The sequence below is a fragment of the Scomber japonicus genome, chromosome 16, assembly GCF_027409825.1.
Source record: "Scomber japonicus isolate fScoJap1 chromosome 16, fScoJap1.pri, whole genome shotgun sequence".
NCBI classification, from domain to species: domain Eukaryota; kingdom Metazoa; phylum Chordata; class Actinopteri; order Scombriformes; family Scombridae; genus Scomber; species Scomber japonicus.
The window spans coordinates 12,259,174-12,279,183 of NC_070593.1; the positions used below are offsets into that span (position 1 = coordinate 12,259,174).

The window sequence follows — 20,010 nt, forward strand, 5'->3', positions numbered from 1 at the left end:
TTCTCCCAGGGTATGACTCAGAGCCTAACCATGACCTTGCCAGATTTAAAGGATAGGTTCAACATTTTTCAAGTCAGTCCTAAAACAACAGCCAGGTGCCCAAAAACGAATATTGACATGTTTTTCTTGCAATAATCACTCCTGATGTTCATACTGACCATTACAGGATCCCTTCCTAGTGCAGTTATAGTGGAAGTGATGGGGGATGACATTCAGCCTTCCTTCTGTGCAAAAATGTATTAAAAGTTTAATTGAAGATAAGTCAAATCAAATTGATATCTTCCAAAGTTACTGACATTTTAGTGCCAAACTCCCTCTTTGTTCAAATCCTTCCACTGCAGCTGAACAGGAAGACACTCTCCGTCAGGACACAAAGGGGGGATTTTATTCTAAAAGACGAACTGTGGAAGATATTCATTTCATGTGACTAACTCAGACAGCTGAAGCCTCGTACTGTCCTTCAGATCAACTTTTAAATGCTCAAAACAAGGCTTGTGGATTTTGTCCCCCATCACTTACATTGTGAACACATTTAAAGGGGATCTTCTAAAGGTCAGGATGGTTACAGCAAGCAAAACCTGTTTCAGTGTTCATATGGGCATCTGACTGTTGTATTAAGATAATATTGTGAACCTCTTTTTTTAAAAAGGAGGGCATCTAACATTTAAGGTTGAAGGTTTTGTTTGTTTCACTCAAATTACAAAAACCTAAATTGTATTTTCTCACTTAAATAGAGAAGTGAATGGTGCGGTCTGTGGTTCTCATAGCACTGAACTACGCTGACTACATTTGATAAATTCAGCATCTCTTTCCATTATTAGTGCCATTGGTACTGAATAATTTGCCAAATAGATCCAATGAAAGGCGTCCAAATTTTAAATTGGATATTTTTAAGGATCCTTAAAACTGTAAAGATATGAACTAAGCAGGACTTAACATTTAAAAATGTATTTGTCTCTCTGATGCCCACAATTAGTTAACCAGTGAGAATATTGACTTGGCAGACTTGGCAGTTTTTATTGGACTGGTGCTAGCATGTCCAATAACAGGAAGCTTTATCTAGGAAAAAGATCATTTTTTCATGGATGTGAGCACCACAAATAAAATTCAACCGCCCTCTATTCTATCAGATCGGAGGCTGAAATCTCACAGCAAAAACTACCAAAAATATTTCTTGTCATTCATATGACATAAAACATATGTACGTGTGTGTTCACAGCACCCTGATCTATCCAGCGTAACAACTTTGATCCAATAAACCAAAGAACTTCTGACGTGGCTCAACAGTCCCATTCCTCTGGCTGTGAGGAATCCCACAACTGTCAGCGGCAGGTCCAGACACGAACCCTGAGTCAGTGTGCTGTTTTCAACAAGAACATAGCAGAGAGAGTTCAATGACAACTACAAAAAAAAAAAAAAAAAAAAGTTTTTGTAGACATAAGCACTCACATAGACAACAGACTTTGGCTGGCTAATATTTATGGAGAAAACTGCACAAAAACAGACAGGCTGAAAGGGATGATTACATTATGTGCAGTGACACAATAGGTTACACACGATATTACACACGTTATAATGAGGGAAGGAGGGAAGGAAGAGGTCCATGAAGGTATATTTAGTTCTTGTCCGACTTCATCCATCCACGGAGTGAAATGGTGGTTTCACAAGCACGTAAACTGAAGTGTTGATAAGGTGAACATGCGCCGGAAACTTCTCCATTTTCTTGGTCATCCTGTCTTTGATTTGAAATGTAAAATGTGTATTTAAAAAAAGAGGAAGAAAATGTCCAGAAACAACACTGCCAGCTCAAAAAGTTTCACTGTAACGTCACAGCAAAGTAGTGGTAATACATTCTATAAAAGATACACAATTTATTGAGCTACAGTAGTTACAAACAATAAAAATGTTAGCACTATACATAATAATGTATATAGTTAGAGCAGTCCATAACTATGCATGCACATCTCTTAAAAACTGTAAAATATAGAAACAGTGTCAGGGGACAGGCAGATATAATATATAGTTCCAGTGTAGATAAAAATAAAAAGAGCAACAATCTTAACTGACTAAAAAAAAGGCAACAAAATATTCAATCTCCAAGGTTTTTGTCATTCAAGGACAAACAAATCTTTGGCTGGTTGGCTTTTTGAATTTTCAGATCTTCTTTAGCAGTCTTTGCTCACTTCTCGGTTAAGTCACAGCAACAATTCAACACAACACAACAGAGATTAAAAAAAAAAAAAAGATAACAAAATTCATATCATTGCACACTGTCAGACATAACGACACACTACACATCAGACATGTTTTGCATATTTTACACACACCCAAATTGAAAAACCACACAGTAGGCAGAGCTTCTGTTCCAACGGGAGTTTTCATAGCTGTAAATTAGTCCAAGAGGAGCAGGTCTAGGCTGGATCTGGGTGTCCTGGTAGTGGTTACTGCATTGTGTTTTGGTTTGTTTTTTTTTCTGTACAAGTCACACATCCTTTGGTAACAGAGCTGTTGTTTTAATGTAGTGTGCTGTAATGTGCTCATACAGGTCCAGAGTAGTTGTAGTGGTTTCCGTGCTGCGAGTCGGGGGGCTGTGGGCTGGGTTTGCGCTCCAGGTGTTCGCTCTCTGCCGTGTTTGGTTGCGTGCAGAGCGGAGGGCGCTGTTTGAAGAAGTCTGAGACGTATCTGACCTGGAAGAACAGAAGAAGAAGAGCGAATGTCAAATTAGGGATATTCAAAGTGAAAATAATAACTATTGTGCTAAACCAATTCAATTTGATGTATCAGTTCAACTACTAAAAATCACAAAAAGTGCCTTAAACCACACCGTAGAATGAATTCACAGACACACTTAGCTAAAAAAAATGTATATTTTAAGTGAGGTAATTGCAGTTCAATACATCCTAAAATAAACTTATCATCGGGGACAGTCTGATAAGGCCATTCCACTTTAAAGCCTGTAAGAATTTGCATCCTAAAATCCTGAGGGGAAAAAAACAGCCGTCTGTATCCCACAATGCAATGCACATCAGGTCATTTTTCAGTGTTCAGGCATTCTTTCTCAAACCATAGAGTCAGTAAACATCATAACATCATCATAATGAAATCAGGCATAAACTGTACTTTGTTCTTGTTTGTAGCCTGGATATACACAAGTGAATAACAAAGCAAATGATGGACATTAATGGATATATTTACCATAAACTTCAACACTGTTTGCAACTTGTCCATCATATCTTTGGTCGGTCATTTATTGTGTGTTTTTACACTAGTGTCACTATGTGCGCTGCTTATTTTTTTGCTTCTCCATTTTCCTGCATTGTGTTACTTGTTGACTGTGCTGCATGTGCCTTTACAAACTGTCCATTTGGGACTTTTGAATTGAATTACATGACATTGTACACAAAGATCTTTGTCATCTGTACAAAGTTCTACAAATAAAATCAGCCACACAAAATGTTCCCTTCCTGAAACACAGCTCAAGTAAAAAAAAAAAAAAAAAAAAGTATTCATCCAGAACAACTCGGTACACTCACTCAACAGTGTAGCCATTAAATCATTCCCACATAGTGGTGACTCATGTACTTGGATGTTCCCATGCTTATTAGCTACTTTGTCGGCTGTACAAGGACAACTCTTTGCTGATTAATCTTTACTTTAAACTATTATCTATGTTACAAGTTAACAAAGATTGCCTAAATGCTCCATAAGTTCTTATCTTTGCTAGAGTGTGTCACTTGAAAAGGAGAAGGATCAGTGTGAGATTGGACTTCAGCTTCTCTGAGAAAACGGAGGAGTGTGGGATGACTCCCACAAAGATCCTGCACATACTGTACAGCAGTAGCTTTAAAACAGATGCTCCTGTAGGCAACCTGACTATACAACACTGGCGTTACACTCACAGTGAGCACAGCGATGAGAGCTCCCTGCAGCAGTCCAACCAGTACGTCGCTCCAGTGGTGTTTGTAGTCAGACACACGTGTGTATCCCACATACAGAGAAAACGCCACCAGGAAGAACTGGATGGTGGGTCGAACCAGACGCGTCCACTTCCCCTGCATTCGGGCCTGGACATAAAGCTGTACACACACACACACACACACACACACACACACACACACACACACACACACATACACACACATACACACACATACACATTTTAAAAAACCATTTGTTTTAATTTAACTGGTTACTGAAACTTTACTTTTTTATTTGTAAATTGCATATAGTATGGAGAAATCAGGGGAGGAGTCAGCCAAGAAACACTTTTATGCAGTTTTTAGTCTATATTTCAAACATAATTGATGTTTTTACTGAGCCTCTGCTTTTATATTTAATCATATTTATTTGTATAAAAATACATTTCTATTCTAGTTTGAATGTGTACAAAAAAAGTACGGACACTATAACCCTGACCCTTTCCTTAGCCAATAACTGAATAACTTAATACCCTAAAATAAACCAAAATAACTTTTTACTGAAAAGTTAGAAATACATACAAAAGATGACATAAGATAAATTACCACATTATGAGAGTAAGAGATTAAAGCAAAGAGATTAAAGCCAGAAATCTTGTAACTGTATTCTTCCAAAACTCTTTCAATAATTGTTATTCTCCTCAATTAAAACATACACATATATTTATTATAGTCTGACAAATATCTCCAAGTGCTTTATTCTTATGACCACTTTTATTGGTTTTGGGCAGTTATATTAATGGCAATGAGAATGTGCAGTTTTGTATCACTGCAAACTGTATTACTGAATTCTGAGTGATACATTCCTTTACGTCAGTGCTGCATGGAGTGGTTAAAGTGACAAATGCTTTATCCTCCCAAGGAGACTTTCAGTGTCTCACTTCTTAACACTGACAAATGATAAAGCGTTGCAGCTGTCATCTTTCCGCCCATTGTGACGTGTGTAATCTAACAACAATGATGTTTGTTAAACTTCAGCTGTGCGTCTTTGTCGACCACCTCCTCCTGTTTTGAGTCACTTGTGTGTGTTATCGGTAAACAGACATTTCACAGACTCAGAGACTCTCACGCTACGGCAACACACTCACCGACAGGAAAAGCATGCAGTACATCCCAAAAGACGAGTGGCCGGAGTAGAAGGACAACCTGAGGAGCAAAACAGCAGCAGAGCAAAATGACTCAGTTTTATTCACTTGCTTTGTTAAACAATTTAAGACACAATGATGTGAGAAAGAGTAAGGAATCAGATAATCATATTTTAATGTTAGTTTGATCCATATTATACCTTTTTCTGGCTCACATATTTATGATAAAACAAGACAATACTACACTATAAGTTAAATTAAGTCCAGTTGCATATAAAATTCAGAGTTAGATAAGCATTCCAGTTGTTATTATTGCATGTTCATGTGTATCATTTGTATTAAAGACAGTGAGGGAAAGAGATAGAGTGCTGAATAACCGCACCTGGATTCAGTCACATTGCGCAGCAGGCCAGTACAGTTGATCTGCAGCATGTATCCGTTACAGACATCCGGGTTACACACGGATAAGAAGTTAGGACGGGGACGACCTATTGTGAACTTGGCTAGGTCGGTCAGTGACTGGCTGACGGCTGCTCCAAACAGGAAGGTGCCCACCACTTTATAGAGAGCTGACAGGTACTGGTTGAACTGGGAGTTGGAGTGCAGACGTTTGGTGTACACAAGGTAGGCCTCTCCTGTGGTGATCTGTGGAGTGAACGGAAGAGAACATTTAAAAATTTCTCATATTTATTTTTTTCTATTACTCTGTAACTACACTGTGCATTAGACTCACAATGACTATGGAGCAGGTGATGGTGACGGCAGCCATGGCTCCATGAGAAATGGTGTCTCTCCTGTAGGGATAGCTGATGCTCTTGTCATCGCAGTAGATTCCTCGCTGGTACGGGGTGAACATCAGTGTCAGGATAGCTGAAGGCAGAGCCGCTGGAGGGGAAGAGAATGCTGTTATTTAAAGATAATAATAGGACAATGTGCAACTAGAAGACATAAAATCACAAACAACATCCTTCAGATAAATATGGGATAACATTTTTTTAAAGTACACAAGCGTAAACAAAAAGAAACTAATGTAGACAAGATATGATATGTATCGACAACAGCACTATAGAAATTTGAGGAGACTATAAGATATATATGGTGACATTACTACAAAGTAATTTTCTCTTTGATTTGTTCACATATAAAAAACATTTATTTGGGCCTATTTAAAGTAGAAGACCTTAGTGGAGCTACTATAACTGCTATAAGTGAATGCAGGCATTAAAATAGCCATACTGTAGTCTCTGCAGTATACAAACTGTATTGTGAGAGCTCGAGGTCCATCCTGAGAGCAGCTTAGACCTTTCAGCTTTGTGTTGACAAGTGAACCGCAACACAATGAAGCACAGCTCAGGAAACAGCTAAGAACACACTGCCAGACTAATCTTTTGGCTGTGTGCAGAACGTCCAACTCGAGTAAATGAATTTGTCATCAGTAGGAGTTCAGTGGCAACAGCGTCACCTCTGCAGGCCGCATTAACTCTCAACGGAGCAACCACTTGTCACCATGGATACACACTGGACAGAACAACCGTGACCTTTTGACATCGGGGCACCGTTTACACAGTTGAGGGCCTGGGATCTGAAGACTGGACACACACTCACATACCTAAAGAGACATGTGCAACACTGAATGCAAACACGCACTCACCCCTGACGGATAAAAACTGGTCAGACAGAAGTTTAAAAATACATGCATTCATCTTTGTGTGTTTGACAAGCCAAGAAATTTGGACTGACAGTTTCTCTAAGAGTGCAAACAAAAGAGTTCGAGTGACACAGAAGCAGCAGAAAGACATAAAACTGTCTCTTAAATCTGAGCAGGACAATAGTCCCATCTACAGGGCTACATGATGTCAGGAACTTTATACACTGCAACCCATAAATAGTTTTCCTGTTTTCAAGAACTCCACGCTGGACTGCTGAAACTAATGAGAGTGAGCAATGGATGAAGTTTGTTTTCTTAAACCAGAGCTGTATATTTATTTGGTAATGCCATAAGAGTGACTCTCCACTAACAGATTGTTTCCTTCCTGCAGAGTGTCTCACACTAACTCAGGACTAAATGAACCCACATGAACGCTTGAGTACAAAAAAAAGGGGGAAAAATGTTCCAAACATGTAACTTTAGGGATGTAATACCAACTTGATGTTATGCACATATATGTGGACATCTACTGGTCAATTAAATCTGAGGTCATACACACTGTGGCAGCGTGACAGGTGTGAACATTTGCAGCTACGGTTCCCTTGTGCTTCATGCTACATACAATACAGCACACTGTTGGCATAACAAACTGTGAATAAACTGAGCTGTTGAATGTAGACTGTCTAATGAGAGAGTGTAAATAATATGGAGGTATGTAAGGATAAAGGAGATTATAGAATAGATTATGAAATAAAAATTTAACCTTAAAAACTTTTTACACTTCTCATTAAGTTTCATAAGGTTTTTTGGTGGAAAACTGATGTTTTAACACTTCACTGAAGATATCTTATATTTTGTGAAACACTGAAACCCACACATCACTCCAAACCTCAGTCTTTTAGTGTCTTTGGTAACTGTTGAATCTCCAAATGGATTTAAAATGAAGCTCTGTGAGTTTATACAATGTCTGCTGACACAACATGAGTTTGTAAAGGTGTACTGTGGGTCCAGCAGATTCAAAAAGTTCAAGAACTGCAAAGCAAAACATGTAACATATTTCAACCCAGTGTTAAAGGGCAGAATACTCCACACTATACAGGACCAGAAGTAATTAGGCCTAGTCATAGACCAGAGAAAAAAAGTGAAAAATATCCTTAAAGAGGATGTAACATGCACCATTCCAGGTCTATATTTATATCCTACTGTATATGTAGGACTCTATTGGAATATCTTTGCTTGATTAACAATAAAAAAAACAAACTGATTATCTATCTTATACTGGCCAATTCTGATGACCCTCAGTTCAGTTTCTTTCTGAAACAGGCCGTTTTAGCTCCTGTTTCTTTACAGCCCACTTCTTGCTACTTCTCCAACTCCAGAGGTCAAGTAAACAAATGGTTATGATTTAATGTTGCTTCTTGTTATCACTCTTAACTCAAAAGTTACAGTTTTAGAACTTTGACTATGTTTAATTTAGACATCCGACATTATGTATTATCTGTGAAAAAGCATGTTATGTTCCCCTTAAAAGGAGTCTAAAAGGTTGATTGTATACCTTTGTATACAATCTGGAGAAGTGAAACATCTAACATTTCAACCAATCTAACCGTCAGGCAGTGTTAAAAGGTCAGCATCCTTTTATGGGCCTAGAGAAGTGATTACGCCTAGTCAAGGACCTGAAACAAAACAATATGACTAACGTCGAAAAATATTCATAAAAAGATACCCTGTGGAGTTTATGACCACTACTAGTACTATGGAGTGATACTTTGATGGGCGGGCCCCCCATTTTCTTGGTATCTCAAGCATGTGTGTGAGTACAGCATGATGTGCTGTTATTCCAACTGGTTGGTGGCGATAATGTGCAGATAATCATTGCAACAAGTTAGGAAAGGCGAGGAAGAATAAGAGTGCTAGCTAGCAAATTTATTACCTTCTAGGGTACCTTTAATTAGGGGTGTGACGATACACTCAGCTCACGAGACAAGCTGAGACAAGATATTGGGTTCACGAGATCGAGACAAGATTTTAACTGTATTTTTAAGAAAACTTCAATGAGGAAATACATGACTGTTCTTTTATTTGAAATTCACAAAATGGAAATAATTCAGGTGCATTTTGAAATGTTTTAACTAATCATCTTGTAATGAATCACTCCAGTTCTACTTTCTAAATATATAATCATCATATGCAGTATGCAGCACTGTAAAAGGTTTCCCCATACAGATTGATATCTTATAGATGGATCATTTTGGTATTTATGGAAATAACAACTATACAAAAGTTAGATACAATTACAAATACCAAAATGTAAATTATAAAGAGTAGAAACAATTTTAATATATAAATATAAATTAAATAAATAATCTAATTGTCACAAATTACGTACGTATTGCTATCAAAAAAAACACACAAATAAAAGAAATCCTGTATCACATAAATACACAAGTAGAACAACACACTTATAAATTGTGTTTATGTACTTTTTGCATCATGAGGCTTCCATAGCGCGCTAGATTCCCTGCTCCTCCTACCTCATGCTTTCAGTGTATAGACCTGAGGTCAACCTACCGCTCCTCCTGCTCCTCTTCCAAGCAGGTAGAGGCTGTCAGTTCAACAATTAGAACGAAGACACCCACTGTAACAAGGTAAAAAACGGATTGTCTTTTTTTTTTTTTGGTGCACCGCTTAATTATAGTTTCGCGAGACAACATTCACTTCGACGAGAAATATCGTCCCACACCCCTACCTTTAATCTACAAGATCGGAAAGCCAACTCATAATAATGCGAACTAGACAATGCTGGAGCCAACTGAAGGAAAAAGTCAACAGACAGAACAGACGTTAGCAACAGTTGATCTATGAAGCATGAACTGTACAAGGATGTACATCTGAAAATATTAATGATTGAGAATAACAGTCACTTTGAGGTCATAGTTAAATGGTGTTGTTGGGCTGGATTTTGTTATATTTTACAGTTGTGTTTTGTTTATTTCCATTGGCTGTCTCTTTAAATACCTATCAGTATGCCACACCCACTAGTTTATGTCACTACATAAGAAGCATGTAGTACTTTGCCTCTTGTAACACTAAGGAAGACAAGCTGCAACACTTAGTGTGATATCTGTCCCCTTGTTCTGCACAAGTGCCACTAATGATCTTTAATGATGGTTTCCTCGTTAAAGAATTTATTCTCGCGAAAAGGAAGCCTCCCTTTTTTAATCTTCACATCTCAGAGCTCATTATTTCAGCAGGCCGAACGTGCTCTCAGCTCTTCTTTGAACTGAGGACCAACCATTGTTTAATCTGTAGGGTGCAAGGATAACATTTAGATAAGGGACTGCTTGTTTGACAGAAGTCTCTGGTGGCTACACACTGCCAGGGTGGAAATGTAAGTGGACAGAGTTGGGCAACGGCCCTCCAAACACACATGCATACACACGCACAATAACCACTGCTAAGCTTATTTAACAACAGAATCAGTGAGGAAGTCAATTCCCCTTCGTATCAGACATGCTCCAGCAGTCTCTGGGAGGCGAGCACATGGAGAGCTTCCCCTTTTCCACCGAGCTGGAGCCAATGCTGGTTCGGAGCTAGTGCTAGAGCCAGTGCTCAGTTGGTGGTAATCCAAGTACCTCTTATGAACCTGTTGCTTTTCCACCGGCAAGGAGCCACGCCATTACGTCACTGTATAACGTAGCCAGCGCACGCCTTTGAAGGACTTCCATGATTCACCAGTGAGACGCAGCAAAATGGCGCAAGACATCTAGCCTGCCGTAAACGAAGAAGAAGAAGAAGAGAAAAAAAAACAACCTGTAAATGGCACGAGTCAGCTAATGAATGTTAACCCCGCTAGTCTGCTAATAAACGTTAGACCCGCTCCCAGTCCGCTGACGTAATCGGTTCTTGCTTTAGACCAGCAACGAGTTGGTGCTTGCTCTGGTACCCGTTCTGAGGCTCTGGTCTGGAGCTTTGGCGGTGGAAAAGCAAAGAACCGGTGCTTAGTCAGGCTCTGGCTCCGAACCAGCACCAACTCCAGCTCGGTGGAAAAGGGGACCCTGTTCCCTGGCTGTTTTTATTTGCTCTATTATTCCAGAAGGTCTGGTATGTTTTTATGGGCTCGGGCTGGTAGGGTGGTCTCCACTACCAGAGCTCTGGTTGAGCTAAGTGGAGAAGGAGAGGAGTCTGTAACTCTCCCTGAATTTACCTCAAAACTTACAGAGCTTATTCAAACTCTTTGTTCAGATCATTTATGTGGCAGAACTAGCAGGCCAATGCAATTTAACTGATTCTCGTGAAACAAGTTTTCCTTTTTCACTATTATAGCTACTTTATGATCTAGAGAATAGCCCTTCTTTATTTCTCCCTTCTTTTATTAAAGTGTCTCAAACCCCCAAGTCGATTACCTCACCTTAATGAGCTGGAGCCAGGAGGTGATTAGCTTAGCTTTGCTTAGCTTAGCTTAGCAACAGAGACTGGAAACAAATGTGTTAAAATAAAAACTCAAATCAAAACTGACAATCTGTGGTTGTACGAGAATGAAGGCGCTGTGAAATGGGACAATTTCATTGTGTGGTTGCCAGGCAACCAGTGGCGTGCTAGCCAGATAGCTAACCTGTTTTTCATGTGGTCTCTACTTTCTCTGTATGGAGGAAACATAGAAGATGTGATAATAGCTAATAGCCTCCTGTCACAGCTCCAGAATGATAACCCTAACCCTTTCTATCCAACCCTTAAAAGAAAATGAATAAAAAGGTACACAATTTCCAAAAATGCTGAACTGTTACCTATTCCCAAACATGAGATTTTTCTAAAAGGTTGAAGTTCAGAGTAGTTTCGATTTAATCTTTTAGAGAATATTTTCAGCCTGCACAATAGTTAATGTCCTTTTGTTCTCGTCTTCCTCCCTGCAGTCCTCAGATCCTTCCTTTGCTTCTTTACCTAATCTGGAATTCCCCAAAATTAGTGGGAAATTTTGGGGAAAGTAAAACTAAAATCTGCTGTACACATTTTACTCCTAATACCTGTTGCAGGATGTTTGTGTGCAGTAAATAAAATAAGTGACGTTCATTGCATCCAACTCTGACAGTTCACATGAAGCTGTTGAGTTTTTGTTTGATTTACACTACTGAACTTTTACATCTGCAAACAATGAAGAAATTAGTTCCAATATCTCATCTACAAACACACACAAAAGTTTCTGCTGACTTTTTGTCTTTAGTAACAAAACGTCCACAGGAGAGATAAAGACAAAAAAAAGGAAGAAGGGAAAGTATTGTTTTACGCTTTCACAATCTCTTCTGGCAAGAACGCACCCCTGATTCCACTTTGAGAAAATAAACATGATGGAATTTGGGATCAGACACAAGTACAACTTCCCCTTGACCTCTGACCCAGCGGGAAGTGGGAAGTGTTCCTGTTATTCAGTTATTCAGTTCTCAAGATGAGTGTGTGCCCACAGTGGGCCTCGGCCACTCATCTTGACAACTGAATAACTGAGACCTTTACAGTGAACAGAACCAGAAACAGGTAAAGGTGTTGTATGCGAACATTTGTTTGAGGTCTGAGTGCTGTGCTGGGCAACCTCGCGGTTTATTAGCTCACAGGGATCCGCAACCGGCCTTTCACGTCACACCAGGGTGTTTCAGCAGGAACTCCGTGCTAAGTAAACCAATATTTAAGTTGTTTTAAAAAGATCCTTATTTTGTGTATTTTGTCAAGTTCTTTGCTCTGCCTTTCTCAGGAATCATCTCACATATACTCTGGCTTTTATTTAGGATTGTTTAGAAGGTTTTTTTTACCATCATTTTTAAAATGTTTTTTTGGGAGAGGGTTTATCATCTATTGGGTCCAGGCAAACTGCTGGTGGAAAGAAAGTGCTTCCTGTTAGGCAGGGGGATTTTTCCTGGGAAAGTCCAAAATGACAGTGGGTGATAAAAAAAAAAAAAAAAGTTTTTCTTGGTATATCCGCTGCATTTAAGTAGAAAAGCACTTGTATGAAAAGGCTGAGCATCAATGCTACCGACTCTTTATGCTGGATTGTATGCTGTGACTGCACTGTCACATTATGAAGCCTTCTACACAATGTTTTTGATTAATTTATTGGATTTTTAGTCAGCAATGTTGTTTCAGTGACTGTAAAAAAGGTTGTTTTTATTTAACATTGGATTTGTCAAATGTATTTCTATTGAAGCTATGTTAGTGTTGAAGATCATTATGAACCCACAAAAGCACACACAGAGAGAAAGGTAGAAAGATAAAAGAAAGAAAGAAAGAAAGAAAGAAATACTGGAAAGATGGAAAGAGCGAAAGAAGGATAGAAAGAAAGAAAAACAATAGAAAGAACAACAAAAGAAAAAAAGAAAAAAGGATAGAAAGAAAGGAGAGGAAGGAAGAAAGAAAGAAAAGGATAGAAAGAAAAGAAAGAAAAAGAAGGAAAGAAATAAAGAAAAAGGATAGAAAGAAGAAAGCAAGAAAGAAGGATAGATAATAATTAGTTTGGTCACTTTTCAGACGAGTAATGACCTGATTCCACCTTCAGAGTAAATCTAATTATTCGGAAGCTGAAGTCACCTGGTGAATCATTCTTCTCAAGTACTGGATCTGGTTCTTTGTTGTAGTAAAACTTTCAATGAGACTTTATTTCACTTCCCGTTCCTTTTTTGGAGGAATGGGAAACATCGGCTTCTGGTCACAAACTGACCAGCTTCTTTCACTTCATGCAGACGCTCGCTCTGATTTTTCAGTTTGAGAGGAAATAAAGTTGCATATAAAAAGAACCTGACACTGAATTAGTCTGTCTTAACACAGCTGAAATAGTTTTTATCTTGCTTTAAATCATCCTTCCTGTTCATATTGACCATTAGAAGATTCCATCATGATCGTCTGATATTGTTAGTGATGGGAAACAAAGTGCACAAGCCTCCTTCTGTGCAAAATGCACAGCTTCAACCCCTTCAAATGAGTCAAATCAAGTAGATATCTGTCAACATTACAGTCTTTTTAGTGCCACAGTCCTTCCTTTTGTTACTATACTTCCACCTCAGCTGAGCAGAAACACTGAGGAAACACAAAGAGGGAATTTAATGCCAAAAAGACTGTAAATGTGACAGATATCCACTTGATATGACTAACTCAGGCTGCTGAAGCCTCACAAAAACTTCTGTAAACATTTAAATGTTTGGACACACTGTGGATTTCATCACTTACATTTTAGATGCATCTGAAGGGGAATTTTTAATAGTAAATATGAACAGGAGGTAAGATTACACCTGAAAGCTGTTTAAGACAGACTGGAAAAATTCTGAAGTTGAAACGATTTACAAAAATGCATTTTTGTACAAATCAAATCATTTAGATGTGGAGGAGTGGTGGAATTTTATGAATTTAATGCTTCTATTCACATGATGGGTATCGAATGAGGTACTCAGTTGGCATTGGTATCAAGGGTACTTGGATTGGTACTGGTATCGATACCCAGCCCCAAGTCAAAGAAAGCAGAAATAATTCTCCTTTCTCACATTAAATTACATAGAACTGAGAAGCCTCTTGAAACCACCAAAGAGTGTATATTAAACCAAACACACTTTTTCTTCAACATCTCAGTTTCATTTTCACACAGGAATGACAGAGCGCAAAAGTCAATAGTTCCCACTTTACTCTGACACATATTTGGCAGAAGCAGATGCTGTGTGTTTCACATGTGTGTGTGTTTGTGTGTTACAATAAAACAGATGAAGGAGCATCTCAAACATGTCACCAATTGTTAAAACAGTGAATAAATAACATTCTGCTGCAGAGATAAATAACAGCTGTTTCCAGTCACTCTCTGTGTCGCCTCTGCAGCACCACAACTGTGCTGCAAAACCCTTCCAACATTTCAGTAAAATCATAAACTTATGGTTTGCTGATTAATCACCTAAAATAATTAATGTAATTTTTAGTCTTCTATTGTAGTAAACTGAATATTTTAAGATATTGTGCATTTCAAGACGTCACTTTGGGCTCTGAGAACTTGTGACACGCATTGTTTTGGGGGCATTGTTTTGCCCCTGACCTTCAAAAAGTCTGTGCACACCACTGGCAACTAAATTTTACAAATGCAACACTTTTTAGCTTTCCATCTGGGAAAATTGTTTTTTTAGTGTTCAGCTCATGCCCAGCAGTAGGTTTATATAAAAATTCAGACTAATAATACAACTGGAAATTGAAGCAACTCTCATCCTTTCCTTTCATAAACAATTTTCTGCCCCATTTTTAAAACTCTCTCACCTTTATCTGTTTTTACATAAAAGTACATCAAATTAAACAATGGTTTCTTTGTAATGTCCTTCTCTGGTCATAACATTTTTATTTTATTTTTTATTTTTTAAAAAGGGAGGTAAACATTTAAATTAGGTGACAAAACCTTAAGTTATTAATGCGAAAATTACTTCATAATGTTAAAAGGCCTGAAGGTTAAAAGTGGGTCCAAGTTTTGCATTACAGATTTCCTTATTGATTAAATACTGCTGCGATACTGTAGCCTATCCTCTATATAGGTGTGTAGAAGTGAGTCATTCAGGTCCACTAAGCAGTTACTGAACTGAATTTTTATAATGATTGGTATTTGCTTTTAGGTTTTAGGGGTTGCTAACCAGCATAAGTTTGGCTCTTGACACCCAACTTAGGACAAAATGATGATTTGTGGTTATAAACCAGATGATGAAGTGACTTCCGACACAATAAATCAAATTAATCTGAATCTTCTGCTTCATGTTTGACTATACACAAACCAAAGTCACCGCAACCACAAAAAAGGAGTGACCAGAGTCATAAAAAGTCATTAAACAGTGACGTTGGAACTATGATCCCAGGAACCTTTGCAGCAGCTGGACTCGCTCTTGTTGACAGGTGTCCAGAAAGACTACAGCTCTTCATCGTCTCATAAAAGTACAAACACCATTTAACACTGGAACAAACAGCATTAAGACAGCGTTAAAGCCGACAGCAACGAGTGCAGACAGCTTGTTCTCCAGACAGATTTGCTCCGTTTTACATGGCAAACAACTGGAGACAGTAAAGATTTCTTAACAAGAGGGTGGAGGCCGAACAGGACAAACATGTCAAGAGCAGAGTCACATAAATAAATATATAATAAATAAAAGACAGAGATGGAGACTGAGGAGGAAAGTGAAACAAAAAGAGATATAAATAATAAAACAGTCACATAAAACAGTTCCCATAAAAGTTAATTTTTTACATTCCTGATTTTGCTGTTTATATGTGTAACTTTTCTGACTGAGATTTGAACTCAGCACAAAGTATCAAGGTGTAACACTGCTGTACTGAGGAGATATGTGTCTGTGTCAGTGTGTGTGTGTGTGTGTGTGTGTGTGTGTGTGTTTGACTGTAATATCTACTAATCTGCTAACTGCAGTGGTAACAAATAATGGCAGGATGGACGTTTGACTGCAGAGGGGAAGAGGGAGAAATAAAACACTGAGCAGATTCAGAGATCAGTTACAATCTGGACATTCAGCACATTCCAACACACACACACACACACACACACACACACACACACACACACACACACACACACACACACACACTTTTCAAAATGAGGGAGGGGGGGTCAAACCTGATGATAGTTTACCCTCCACACAGTGGAATAATGAAGATACAATGATAAACTAAAGCAGGGTTATACATCAATATAATACTGATATCATTTCAGTATCATTTCGGATTTTGGTAATAAAGATATATGTTAAAAAAAGGGGCACTCAAGCACCAATTTTTGAGAGACTTGGCTTGAAATTCATGACAGAAAGCCTGCGTTAAAAATGTGGCCGAATTGCTTGAAAGATGTAGACATTTACCAGGTGAGGAGGGGTCCACTGAAAGACACGATCACTCCCATTATGTAGGATCCAGAGTTGTGGGTTTGTAATACACAGCTCAAGATTAAAAGTCTGGCTTGTTGGATTGCAGATTTAAAGCTGTGTTACAGTTGAGTGAATTTTCTCAGCGTATTTGAGGGTTTTATCTCAATACGAGGGACAGTGAATCATTCTACTTGTTTGGTCTTGTCAACATGTGTTATGAAAGTTTTACCTAAACTAGCAATCATGAGGTAAACCTAGCAGATCATGAGACTATTGTCTGGGTAAAAAACAAGAAAACAAATTTTCTTTCTGATGGAGACATTGTGTTTATTTTTTACGACTGTTCTAAAATCTTTGCTTCTTTCTTTCATTCTAAAGACATTTTACTTACTTTTCTTCATAAAACTGGTTATACAGATCAATGGATGGAACTAAGATGAATAAATAAATGAAAAGTTAAGTTGAAACAAATATACACACACAAAAATCTAAACTAATTCACTACATTTCTCTAACACCTCTGATGAGTTGTCTATTTTTAAACCATGCAGTCACAACTCTGGTATTTAGCTTTGTGAAGTTTGGCTGTACAGTGCTCCTACATTAAAATACAAGATGATAATCAAGCTCTAATAAAGTTATTTTGATATCAATACTTGTCTACTTGTACTGAGTAGTAGTAAAACTGAGCATACAATCTTTTCATCTGTCTTGTGAAATAATTTGACCTCCTGAAATATTGTAAAAAATACTGAAATGAAAATCAAACTTTGACTGTAGCATTCACAACTTTCAGGCATGCAGCATATGAAATGGGGTCACAAAGAGATATTACTTTGTATTAAAAAGGTCACAGCAAAACAGGTTATAGTCATAGTTAATGTTTCTTCATCAGAAATAGGCAGATATCATGTTTAGTTTCATGATACTGTCAAAATGTATCATCATCACCCACCTCTAAATTATAAAAATGAATCAGACCATCAATAGTTTCACTTTTTAAAAAGCTTGTCATAAACCCACACAGCGTTAGTCACATCCTCACCACTGATACAGAGACATTTGTGGTTGACTTAATATTAATCATTACTTAAACAACATCACATCTTTGATTTCACAACACAAAACTTTAACAGAGGGAAAAAAAGACGACTAACTCTTCCAGCATACCAGGAAACAACTTGACAGATTATTTTTCTTTTGAAAAAAACATAATCAAAAACAAATCTTTAAACCACAATGGATTTTTGTCACATACAACAGGGCGTTAACAGTGTGCACTTCATCAGGTGTACACACTCAAGAATATATCTAGAGTGAAGAGGGGGCTGAACAGCAGACCAGTTATTATCATTCCTATCTGTCAGTCAACACGAGTCCATAACTGGACACAAACACAAACACACACAATAACCTTCAGTACGTCATGTTAACCTCACAGGTATTCAATGCATACAAGTTCTAGTTTTAACCTCATTTTCACCCTAAAAAAAATGAACCTCAGTATAACCATAAGGCTTGGTTTAAAAAAACACTTTACACCTTCCCCCTTCTTTCAGCACCTCAACTAACTACAGCTTCTGTCTGTGTCATGGTGTCAGAAATATGAGCAGATGCTACACAAACAGCTGGACGATGTCAAATCTGTACAACTAATGGCTTTGCCTTGTCCCCGGAGTCCAGGGCAAGTAGCAACAAGCCGTTTTGTTCACTGTACAATACTCACTCACTCACTCACTCACTCACTCACTCAGGGTCTGAAGTTTCCAAGACAGGATTTAAACTCACAAACAGAAAGATTCATTAACAATGATCTTTGGTCTTCCTCCTAACCCTGACTTTAAACAAAGAAAAAGGCCACAGGGTACAGGAAGAGAAATATTCCAAAAAATATGAACGTGTCAGGAAATTATTCATCATGAGGGAAAAAGAGAGAGAGAAGGGGGGGGGGGGGGGGGGGGGGGTATGGGTACACACATCACACAATTAAACTGCACATAGTCTTGCACGCAAATCTATGAACTGTGAACATGCAACCTTTTCAAATTGTGAGCATCTTCCCTGAACAGCAAATCAGCACTCTGTCAAGCTGAAGTGAGATAAGATAGCCTGTGTGTCCTATCTTAACCCAAGTGACTCCGGTGAGGAAATCACTGCAGTGACAGCCAGAGATCAACAACAAAAAGTCCCAGCAGCATTCTTACTAAGTGTTGGGAAATACTCTGGCCTGTTTGAACAAGATAGAGACTTATGATGACTTGCAATGTTAAATTTCACTTCTAAGTGTTGAATTACTGCCAAGTTATATATGCATGTTTTTGGACATTGAACACGGAGCAAGTTCAAGAGTATTGAGTCCAACAGGAGCTCTTCACTTCTTCCAGTCCTGCAGAAAGAACCATGAAGCAACACATGATATATCTAAATAATTTGTATTGCATGTGTTGGGCAATCCCATGCGTCACCTCGCCTACTTCAATAAACAACTTTCCCATTTCTTATTCAGCCACTTCACTTCAGGAGTTAACGCACAGCAAATGAGCTGTACTGCCTGACACTGATCATGTTTTCAGCCATGTTGTCAAGAGGAGGAGAAAAAAGGATCGGAGTTACTTACCAACAAAGACACAAAGAACATCCACCACGATCAGAATCAGCTTCTTTCCTTGCTCTGGCATGTTTCCTCCGTTGCTGTCTCACTTTCATAAATAAATTGCGTTTAAATAAAAGTCTAGCGTCGGACGGAGTTGTGATCTAAGACACGTTTGGAGTTACAATAGAGAAAACACTATCAGGACGAGTCCTAGATCAACCTGCTTGTTCTTCCGGCTCCACTCCCGTGTATACCTGTGTGTGTGTCTGTCTGTCTCTCTGTGCTCTGCTGTTTCAGGTGAGCTGCAGGGAACGCGTTGCGCTGCGTCTCGTCCTGCCCCTTTTACGCACAGTGTTGGGGGCGCGTCTTTCCAAAAGCGGGCTTGGCTTTCCGAAATCTGCCCTGTGATCTCAGGAGTGATGGGAAAAAAACTCTCAATTTAAGCATCGCTATCCAGATTTATGTCATCAAATCCGAGCAGTGAAATTAAACATTTCCGGCAATACTACGTGGTTTGCTTTTTGGGTAAAAACATCACGTATTGTCCGAGTTTTAAGAGTAGGACTCAAAATGTGTGGATACTACACTAAATTTAAAAAAATGATGCAAACCCTCTTGATTTTGGATTAAATTTCTTCCAAAATGATAACTTATTGATATGACTGTCTTTTATATATATATAGATATAGACTAGAGGTCATTTGTTTTTATTTCTACATCATAGAAACTATTTTTTTAACTAGGAAAAGCTCAAACATCCAACTGTAGGAACAAGATGGAAAACACATTTTTGGTGAAGTGGGACTTTAACTATATGTTATTTTCTTCTTTTCTTGAT

General features: G+C 38.3%; 1 protein-coding gene across 1 annotated transcript; it reads right to left on the reverse strand.

Annotated features, from left to right (window-relative positions):
- Positions 1 to 1,468: 1,468 nt before the first annotated feature.
- On the reverse strand, positions 1,469 to 19,475 carry plpp2a (phospholipid phosphatase 2a). The gene is made up of 6 exons (XM_053336100.1): positions 19,197 to 19,475; positions 5,796 to 5,947; positions 5,445 to 5,707; positions 5,066 to 5,123; positions 3,900 to 4,076; positions 1,469 to 2,687 (listed from the first exon to the last, which is right to left on the reverse strand). The coding sequence occupies exons 1-6, from the start codon at positions 19,255 to 19,257 to the stop codon at positions 2,538 to 2,540; spliced, it is 861 nt and encodes a 286-aa protein (XP_053192075.1). The 5' UTR covers positions 19,258 to 19,475; the 3' UTR covers positions 1,469 to 2,537.
- Between the last annotated feature and the right edge of the window lie 535 nt (positions 19,476 to 20,010).

Bases quoted from the DNA above. Each gene is read 5' to 3' on its own strand.
- plpp2a (XM_053336100.1), bottom strand. From the start codon at position 19,257: ATGCCAGAGCAAGGAAAGAAGCTGATTCTGATCGTGGTGGATGTTCTT. The intron at 5,708-5,795 runs GTGAGTCTAATG...TTCACTCCACAG, and splicing joins TCACCTGCTCCATAGTCATT to ATCACCACAGGAGAGGCCTA. The intron at 4,077-5,065 runs GTGAGTGTGTTG...GTGTGTGTACAG, and splicing joins ACTGCATGCTTTTCCTGTCG to CTTTATGTCCAGGCCCGAAT.